Source organism: Euphorbia lathyris, chromosome 7 (genome assembly GCF_963576675.1).
Source record: "Euphorbia lathyris chromosome 7, ddEupLath1.1, whole genome shotgun sequence".
NCBI lineage: Eukaryota > Viridiplantae > Streptophyta > Magnoliopsida > Malpighiales > Euphorbiaceae > Euphorbia > Euphorbia lathyris.
The window spans coordinates 31,519,764-31,529,890 of NC_088916.1; the positions used below are offsets into that span (position 1 = coordinate 31,519,764).

At 40.1% G+C, this 10,127-nt stretch overlaps 1 protein-coding gene across 4 annotated transcripts; it reads right to left on the minus strand.

The window, feature by feature from the left end:
• Positions 1–214: 214 nt before the first annotated feature.
• Positions 215–5,459, minus strand: LOC136235568 (RNA-binding protein 2-like). 4 transcript variants are annotated; one of them, XM_066025314.1, is made up of 8 exons: positions 5,161–5,459; positions 4,425–4,561; positions 4,027–4,318; positions 3,799–3,860; positions 3,636–3,717; positions 3,411–3,510; positions 2,275–2,319; positions 215–816 (listed from the first exon to the last, which is right to left on the minus strand). In XM_066025314.1, exons 1-8 carry the CDS (start codon positions 5,240–5,242, stop codon positions 729–731), a joined length of 888 nt encoding a protein of 295 aa, XP_065881386.1. In that variant the 5' UTR covers positions 5,243–5,459; the 3' UTR covers positions 215–728. The 4 variants fall into 4 exon arrangements, 3 of the variants coding, with proteins under 3 accessions (XP_065881386.1, XP_065881387.1, XP_065881388.1); XM_066025315.1 differs by having other exon boundaries at positions 2,224–2,319; positions 5,161–5,457; XR_010691823.1 differs by lacking the exon at positions 215–816 and having other exon boundaries at positions 1,777–2,319; positions 3,619–3,717; positions 5,161–5,457.
• Positions 5,460–10,127: the final 4,668 nt, after the last annotated feature.

Sequence of the window (10,127 nt, forward strand, 5' to 3'; positions counted from 1 at the left end):
CCTTCTATGGTTCCTAACACGTGATTCCCTTGTAAGGTCGAAACTAGCTCTAAGGCTCAGAAATTTGGGTTTAATCTTCTTTAAGGTCGTCAATCTTACAGGCTCTGACTAGGTCAGATTCAGCTCGCAATATGTGCCAAGTAATTGTTTGGACTTATGAATGAGTTAAACCAGAAAGGCAAAGCGTAAGACAAAGATTAAATAAAACAATCAATTGAACAAAATAAGAACTTGAATTAACATTAAAGATGAAGAATATGTTTGTCACGATGTTACAATTAGCCTAGGATTCATAGAATGGATCAGAGGCAAACACAATATAAAAGAGAAGAAATCTCTTTCAGGGAACCTGTCGACCAGTGCAGACGTCTTCCTAGGACTTGAAGGATGGAGCCTTGAACAATTCTCGGGAAACGCAGAGCTTGAAGGTTCTTCAATGGTGGATGGAAGGGAGAAGAGGATACTTCAAGGATGGAGGCTATGGTTTTTACAAAATAAAAGGATATCTAATATAATGTTACAAAGTCCTATTTATAGTTCTAGTTTTAAGCCTACACCTAATCGGATTTGTTTCCTATTGCATGTGGAAGAGTTGGGGGCAAAACGTGACTTCGTAGGGCCGGGAATTAGTCAGCAGGCCAGCTCGTTGAGCTGGCCGAGCTGGCCACTGAGGGCCAGCTCGTCGCACTGGCAGGGCCAGCTCGCCGAGCTGGCCTATAAAGGCCAGTTCAACGGGCAACACATGTCCAAACGCACCGAGCGACTGCCGGAGGTTCCCGAGACGCGAATTTCACCCAAAATTGATCCTGTTTTGACCTGCACACGCACATAAACTCCAAACGTCGTTAGTCCAAAGGCTAAATTGACCCACCAGTCGTTAGATTTGAATAAAAACTTCGTTTGGTGTGACCTTTGGTAGATCAACTAGCCGAAATAAATAAGTGGTAGTTCACGTATGTGCTATTTTGGCAATATTTGCCTGAAAATAATCAGAAAACGGCTAAAAACTACAAAAGTAAATAAAACATACACTAAAACCAACTAACAAGCACACATGCATAAAAATGCGAGAATTGCTCGCTTATTGAACAGAAACTAAACAAAATCATCCTAAAAACCGTACCTAAAGATAGGGGTTTTCGACCCCTATCACCCCCCCCCCCCCCCCCCCCCCTTCTAGTTTTTCCAAGTATAAAGGAGACACCAATCTAGGAGTAAATTACACTAATGGTATCTGAACTTTCCCCTAATTCACACTTTGGTACCTAGATTACATTTTGTCTCAAAAATATACCTGAAATAACGATGACCAGACAATTTAGTATATTTTACCGGTCAATAGCCGGTCAATGCGATTTTGATGAATAAATTACACTGATGGTACCTGAACTTTACTCTAATTCATACTTTGGTACCTACATTTCATTTTGTCCAAAAAATACACCTAAAGTAAAAATGACTCAACATTTTTGTACATTTGACCGACGTGAGTTTGACCATTTTAAATTAAAAATTGAGACCCATCATACACTCAATTAACATAAAATTACAATATTGTCATTGTTAATTGAGTGTATGGTGAGTTCCAATGTTTAGTTCACGTTATCCGGTCACGAACCGATCAAATGAACTAAATTTTTCAGTCACCTTTACTTGTATTATCTCTTTAGGATAAAATAAAATCTAGGTACCGAAGTGTGAATTATGATTAAGTTCAGGTACCATTGATGTAATTAACTCATGAAACTAGCATTGACCGGTCATTAACCGGTAAAATATACTAAATTGTCCAGTCATCATTACTTCAAGTATATTTTTGGGACAAAATATAATTTAGGTACCAAAGTGTAAACTAGGTAAAGTTCAGATACCATTGGTGTAGTTTACCCCCAATCTAGTAGTCCATAGCATGAATTATAAAGAGTTGATGGATATGTGTGATACGAATAAAGCGTCCTTGTGCGGAATTTTCTCAACTACTTTGATCTAGTTCCAAGCATTGGACACAAAATCCATCAACAGTTGGAAACAGCCGCTGAAGGAGTTATGCACCAAATTTTTGGCTTCTATCCCACCAACCACTGCGTGTAGAACTTTGTACCAACTTCATCGGAAGTCGAGTGAGTCCTTGAGGGATTATGTGGACAAGTTTAACAGAACTTGTCTTAGCATCCAAAAAGTTGATTTCATGATGACTATGGAATCAATGACTCAGAATAACACCTATGAACAATTGAGAGAGGAGTTAGTCTTGAGGAAACCCACGGATCTCACTTCATTGATAGAGAGGGCAAAGACTTCTGTAAAGCTGGATGAGATCTGCACAAAAGAGATACGCATAGTCAAAGGTGAAAAGGAAGATTGGAGCCATAGTTTGAATCCACAGAGAAATAATAGAAAATTGGAAATGACCCTAAATTTGAAAATTCCAAGAATTAATTTTTTTTAAACTGCATTTATACAATCGCTCTTTCCTAAACAAACAATATATAAATAACCTAAAAACTAAAAACTTTAACAATTAAAGTTGTTTAGAAAATCAGTTTTATGAGCTCTATAATGAAAATGTTACATTCTATTAGAGTGGTTAAAATTGAATGACTTTGATATTAATAATAAAGATAAAAGCTTGAATGACTTTTATATTAGTTTTTAAAGTTTAATGGTTTACCCTATATTAGTTTTAATGATCATAACTTATTTTAGTTTTTTTTTTTTTAACAGATACCTTATATTAGTTTTAATGATCATAATATAATGTTAGTAAATTACGTAGGTGTAGTTTGCCCTAAATTTATCACCTCAACAATCAAATCAAAATGAAGAGAAAGAAGTCATGCCAAAATGAATGCACTGATTTTTGTATATGCATTGATTTTACTATGAATTTTCAATATTGCAGGTTCCGATCATATGTTCTTATCCATTTCATTCATTCACAAAGAAAAAGAAATTAATCCATTATAACATAAATAATTCAGCTGTACATCTATGGACTGACAAAAAGGACAAAAAAAAATATTCCTATTTGTACCTTATTCAGACATTCCAAATTCAGAATGCAAAACCATAAATATATTGGAAGAGATATCATCAACTAACAATTATGGTACAACACTCTTTTGTTCCATGAAATTTCCAAACTACAGGATCAACATCATGTCTACTAATCAATCTAAGCTCTCTTTGCTTCTACATGAACAAATATCAGAAATCTTGTATCACTTTTTCTCTTAACTAGATGAATCTCAAATGCTAATAATTAGTTTGGCCAGGATCGAGCAATCTAATTGTAAGTTGTTCACAAATATATCGTCAAAAGATGGAACCTTCCAAAGACACGATAACATGATACTAGAAAACTGATTCCCAATTATAATTTATAATAGATCTCACAAACATCTCTTCACCTCTTCCCACGATTTGCAGGGCCAGATCTTGGACCAGGGTGTCGAGAAAACTGTAACCTCAAGTAGTTAGATTCCCGATCATGTTCATCCATTTTATAACCTGCAGAATCCACCCAATGGGTTAGCATCCACTGGCACCCAGAAAATCTATGCAATAGATAACGAGAGAGCATATTAAAATAGCAGCTCATATTTCAACATTAGCAACCAGATCACATAGATAACCTTGCAAGGCACTCATTGCAGTTGCTGCACAAGCTGCACTTTCAAAATCAACAAAACAAAGGATAATAGGATCTCCACCACGCTGCAATACAATAGAAAGAGGGTTAATTACAACAAGCTACAATCATGCATACACAAACTATGGGATAACTCATGCACTTACATGCTTGGATTCCTTGCTGACGAGTCTCACTTCCTTGTATCCCACAAAAGGGCGAAAGATATCTAAAGATCCGGTTGGTAAAGGAATAAGAAAATGAAAAGCAAGGCCAAAAACAAAAAATGAAGCATACACGAGGAAATGTGGAATATACGTCTCATAATTTCTTAAATATGAGTAGATCAAAGATCACAATATATTTTTAACATAACTACAACATCAAGAGGATACGAGCCACTTCCCTCCTCCTGCAATCAGGAGGAAGTCCCTCAACATATAGAGTGCTGGAAGCGTCCAGAGGAAGCGGTAGAGTTTCACGGACAGGCCTAGGTAAAGTATCCACTGAAGGCTGCGTCCCAAAACTCATATCTCGACCATTGGGTGCTAAATCTGGAATACTAGCCCGAGGCCGACCTGCCATACCAGAATCAAGTATTGGAAGACCAGTCATCCCAACACCAGTCGGTCTCCCTGACCCCATGCTTAATCCGCTCGCTTCTCCAGAAGAAAATGGAGCAACTTTCTTCAAAAGCAATTAAGATAAGCATTTTAATAAACAATCTCACATATTGTATGAAGAAATGAAAATATGAACATTAAAAGATATAGCACAAGGTTTAAAGTGCTACCGCATTTTGCAGATACCGGTCATAAGCGGATCCAATTGTCTTTGTGTCCTTCACAGCCTGAAATCTATTGCGATCATCATCCCTTGGATAATAGTTAGGAATTTCAGTGCTAGAAGGCAGCCCTGAAGATGGAAGATCTGAAAGATAAAAAGATAAGTATGAATTTATTCTCAACAGCATAATCTCTTGCACAAATATGTGGGTATACCAGCTGAGCGTGGAATATTAGCAAGTAATGGCCAATCAAAGAAACCTGTTCTGTATCATAATTCGTATAGAAATTATCCATCTGGACTTTACTTAATTCAAGAAAACGCAGCAACCCAATCATTAAATAGTGCTTAAAAGAGTGGGCATTGAGTTGACATCTAAAAAATCTACATAACCAAAATGACCTTTAAGATCCAGACTAGATCACATCAGTAACAATTGATGTCGACTATCCCTCAATTTCTCCAGTACCAATTCCCATGAAATTGAAACAGTTAACCATGTCGAGATACCCCAATGCTATGTTAATTGGAAACAGGAAAGAACGATAAAAATTATCTGGCAGGCAAAATCAAAATAGAGGTCAAAACTATGTTTCAATTATATTTCTAATGAATCCCCTAATAAATCAGATTCCTGATTGAGTTAAAATTGTAACTGAGTGCAGAATAAGTAAATATGTATTGTTCGTCAAACAGCATTAAGAATCTGCAATTTTGAAAATAGAGGCCCAAAATCAACATACCGTAGTCGGAACGGGGCCGTTTTACGGCCCCACCGGCAGAGAGAAGAGGATGTTGCTGCCGATTCCAGTATCCGTCTGTCATGTTTGCACCTCTCTGGCGATTGATTTCGGAAATAAGGGAAGAAAAGTGCTCGATTTCGAGAGATGAAAGAGAAATTGTTGAATAGATAAACAAAAGAAACCCTAATCTTGATCTAGGATATTGGCTTTGGATTTCTCTTCACTAGAAAACCCTTATTTTCTATTTCATTATGCATTTTTTTGTTTCGGGGGTTTGCTTCGGCCTCTGGACAAGGACAAGGGACTTCTGCGTAATCTCCTGTATCAACGCTCCACGTATTGCTCATATCTAACCAATTGCATATTGTCACGTCATTACAATATAGCGCCAATTTTCAGATAAACTTAGTTTTTTTTTTTTGGAGAATCAGATAAACTTAGTTATTTTTCATAAATTCGCCAAAAAATCAAATGACCCGTGTAATATATTTTTCATACTTCGGTGCTTTTTAATAAAAGCTTAAAAAATAGGGAACTTTGGTCCCTGGATGGTGGCAAAGAGGTCCGCTAAACGTAGGAATCAATCTGCAGTGGTTCACAATCGTCCTCCTGATATCAACACAAATTCTAAGTCTCTTTCTCCTAAAGCTACTGTTATTCCAAATGTCAAGGAGAAGTTTGTCCTCAAAGCTAGAAAGGAGGCTGGGGTTTCTTCAGTAGCCTTGCCTGGGTCCAGATTTGGGGCCCGGATGATTGAGGAAGTTCAAGAGTCGGACCAAGATGAGAATCATATGGATCAGAGTATTCCAGGATTGGAGTCTGTAGATCCAGTCGAGAAGGTGGTTGAATCTGTGAACCCGTTTTTTGTCTCTAAGGATGAAGCCCAAGGGGGGACCCTGACCCTTGCAGTTAGAAGGATGAAGAAATCAAATGAGGTTAGTTTTCCTGTTCCTGGTATTGATCCTGAGATTGGGAAATCTATGGGAGTTAATAAAACTAATATGAAAAAGCTTAAAGGAAAACAAAAAAGTGGCCTTAACACTTTGGTGTTTCCAGATAAGAGGGGGACTGGGGGTACCTCGGTAAGGCTCTCAGGAGCCCCTAGTAAATACCTGGCTTAGGGTAGGGGTGTGGTCAGTTGTCCTCCTTTCTATGGATTTGTTATTTTGGAATGTTAGGGGTGCGGCTAGCAAGGCTACCCGTATCCATATTAATGATCTTATTAAGCAGTTTAATCCATCTTGTTTTGCTCTTTTGGAAACTAAGATTAGTGGTGAGAAAGCAGATGAGGTGGTTAAGAAGTTTAAGAACTGGCACTGTGTTAGATCGGAGGCAACTGGCTGGGCTGGGGGGATTTGGCTTTTTTGGAGGCCAGATCGGATTCATTTGATATTCTTAGCATGGATAAGCAGTTCATTCATTGTAAAGTGAGTATTTCCGGCAATACTCCCTTTTTTATTACCCTTGTGTATGCTGACCCTATCTTGTCTAATCGAAAACGGCTCTGGGAGGTTCTCTATTCTATGAGTGTCAGCATTTCGGAGCCCTGGTTTGTGGCGGGTGACTTTAATGATATCTCCTTTATGAGTGATCAGAGAGGGGGATCCAATCATTATGTTAATCGCTGTCTGCATCACAAGAATATTATGGATTTATGTGGGCTTTCCGATCTGGGGGCTTCTGGTCATAAATTCACTTGGAAGCGTAATAATACTTTTGTTCGATTGGACAAAGTCTACGCTAATGTTTTAGCTCTAACTTCCTTCCCCGAGTGCTCTGTGTTGAACCTCCCGTTCCGTCATTCGGATCATTGTCCTATTTTGTTTAGACTTTTGAGAGGTAAGCATCCTAGGGGTAAGAGACCGTTCCGGTATCAGTTGGCTTGGGAGTCCCATCCTAAGTTTAAAGAGTTCGTTCATGAGAGTTGGAGACCTCATTCGTATGTACTGCAAGCTGCTGAAGGGTTCAGGAATAAGGTGCAGGGGTGGAATAGGAATGTGTTTGGGCATATTATCAGAAGGAAGAACAAGTTATTAAAGAGGATTGAGGGCATTCAACGCATGTTGGAGGGGAGGTTTGATCATAGCCTTGAGGGCCTCCTCAGAACCCTTCAGAAGGAGCTGGAGGTTGTGCTTAGGCAGGAGGAGTTCCTTTGGTTCCAGAAGTCTTGGAAGTCCTGGATTAGAGATGGGGATCGTAATACCAAATACTTCCATCTCTCTACCCTGATCAAAAGGCAGAAAAATAGAATTGAGGCCATTAAGGATTCTAATGGTGATTGGGTTTATGAAGATGAGGTTATTCAGAACTTAGCCCTGGATTTCTACAGAGAGCTGTTCAAAGAGGAACCTGTTCTTTTGGAGAGGGCTCACTCTATTGCTACATTTCCTTTAATCAGTGAGGATTGTAGTCAGGAGGCCTTTCAACCTATTTCCCGAAAAGAGATTGACCAAGCTATCTTCAGTATTGGGGCTTCTAAAGCTCCTGGGATTGATGGTCTTCCGGCGGGCTTTTACCATAAGCATTGGGATGTCGTGAAGGAAGGCATCTATAATTTTGTCTTGGGGGTGTTCAGTGGTTCGAAGGATATTGAGCTGGTTAATAGAACCCTCCTGGTTCAGATTCCTAAGATTGATAAGCCTTCTTCCTTTTTGCATATGAGACCTATCAGTCTTTGTAATGTTCTTTACAAAACTGTTACAAAGATTGTGGCTAATAGAATCTGTGGCATTCTTCCTGCGATCATTTGTCAGAATCAGGGTAGCTTTGTGCCTGGTAGACAAATGATGGATAATGTGGTGATCGCCCAAGAGATGGTCCACACGATGAAGATTAGGAAGGGGAGGAAAGGCATTGTGGCTCTGAAGCTGGATTTAGAGAAGGCCTATGATCGAATTAATTGGGATTTCTTGATGGAGAGCCTTGAGAGAGCTAGAATCCCGGACAGCTGGAGAAGTTTAATTAAGGTATGTATTTCTTCTCCTGTGTTTCAAGTTATGGTCAATGGGGATATGTCGGAGGAATTTTCCCCGGGCAGAGGAATCCGTCAGGGGGATCCTATGAGCCCTTTCCTTTTTGTTATTGCTATGGAGAGGCTCTCTCACCTGATTCAGGATGCGATTGATAATAGGAGTTTCCACCTTGTGGCGATCAATAGCTTCTGTCCCCAGGTGACTCACTTATTCTTTGCAGATGATGTCCTTATCTTTCTTGAGGGTAATGAGGAGCAGTTGAGAGTCATTATGGATATTCTGGATTGTTTTTGTTCGGCCTCTGGGCAGAAGCTTAATATCCAAAAATCTAGGATGATGTGCTCTAAGAATATGAATCAGAGAGTCTGTAAGAGATTAAGTGATCTCTCAGGTATTCCTCTTACTGATTCTCTTGGGAAGTATCTGGGCGTTCCCCTCCACAGTGAGCGTGTGTCTAAAGGCTCCTTCAAAGAGACTTTGGATAAAGCTAATTCGAAGTGTGCCACTTGGAAAGCCAAGACTCTGTCTCTCGCTGGCCGCCTCACGTTAATTCAATCTGTTAATTGTGCTGCTCCCAATCACATCATGCAGGCTTGTAAGCTTCCGGATCCTGTGCTTAATGATCTTGACAAGATTAACCGTAGGTTCCTGTGGGGGGAAGCTGCGGAGGGCAGGAAGATCCATCTTGTGCCTTGGAGTGAGGTTTGCCAGCCTAAAAATTCTGGGGGTCTGGGTATTAGGAAAGCAAAGGACAATAATAAAGTTTTATTAATGAAACTCCTTTGGCGTATGTGGCAAAACCCCTCCTCTCTTTGGGTTCGCCTCCTTTGTGGTAAGTATCGGAAAGATAAAATCTTCGGGGGCCCGAAAGAGAGAGTTGCTAATTGTTCCTTCCTCTGGAAAGGACTTAGTGCTGTGTTTGATGAGTTATGCTCGGGAGTTGGCCTGGAGGTGGGGAATGGTAAGTCCATTAGTTTCTGGTTTGATAACTGGATTGGGGATAAACTGTTAATTGAGGTGTGTTCTTCCCCCCCGCCTAGTGATATACGCAACTGGAGGATTGCCGATGTGGTTGACTCGGAAGGGGACTGGATCTGGTCAAAGTTTGATACTTTCTTTAGCCTTGAGACTCTCCTTAGAATGCGGGGAGTGAAGGTGAGTAATCAAGAGGAAGACTTGGATAGGCACTGCTGGGCGCTGACTAACAATGGAGTTTATTCTTGCAAATCGGCCTGTGAAGCTTTCTCTCTCTTTAGATCTGATCCTCCCTCGGATGTGTGGAAGTCGATTTGGACCCTTAAAGTTCCTTTCCGTATTAGGAGTTTCTTGTGGCTGGGCGTTAAGGACAGGCTTCTTACTAATTCGGATAGGCACAGAAGGCACTTGGCTGATTCTGGAGCTTGCAGTAGATGCAGAGGCCATATTGAGACTTTGTGCCATGCTCTTAGAGATTGCTCTAATAGTAAAGAGGTTTGGAGGAAAATTCTCCCACACCATATTTTCTCTTCCTTCATGGCACATTCTGAGGTCGACTGGTTCTCTGATGGTGTTAGAGGAAAGTTGCTTCCATACATGGAGCATGGTGACATTTTCTTTGCTATTATCTGTCACCAAGTTTGGAAATGGAGAAACGAGGAGATTTTTGGAGATAAAACTGTTTTTATGACAAACTTAGATGATTTCTTCTCGAAAAAACTTTTCTCTATTATCGATAGTTTCAAAGGAGAGTCCCTTGCCAGAGCCTCTCAGTGTTGTGATGTCCATCTCGTGGGATGGAGCAGGCCAATAGAGGGGGTTGTGAAGCTGAATACTGATGGTTCCTGCCTCAGTAACGGTACGATTGCGGCTGGAGGTGTGCTTAGAGATGCAGGGGGTGCCTGGCTTTCTGGGTTCTCCCAGAATTTAGAGTTGGGTTCTTCCTTTTCTGCGGAGCTCTGGGCTATTCTTACTGGAATCAATCTTGCTAAAAGGCTGGGTGTTAAGAGGCTCTCAGTG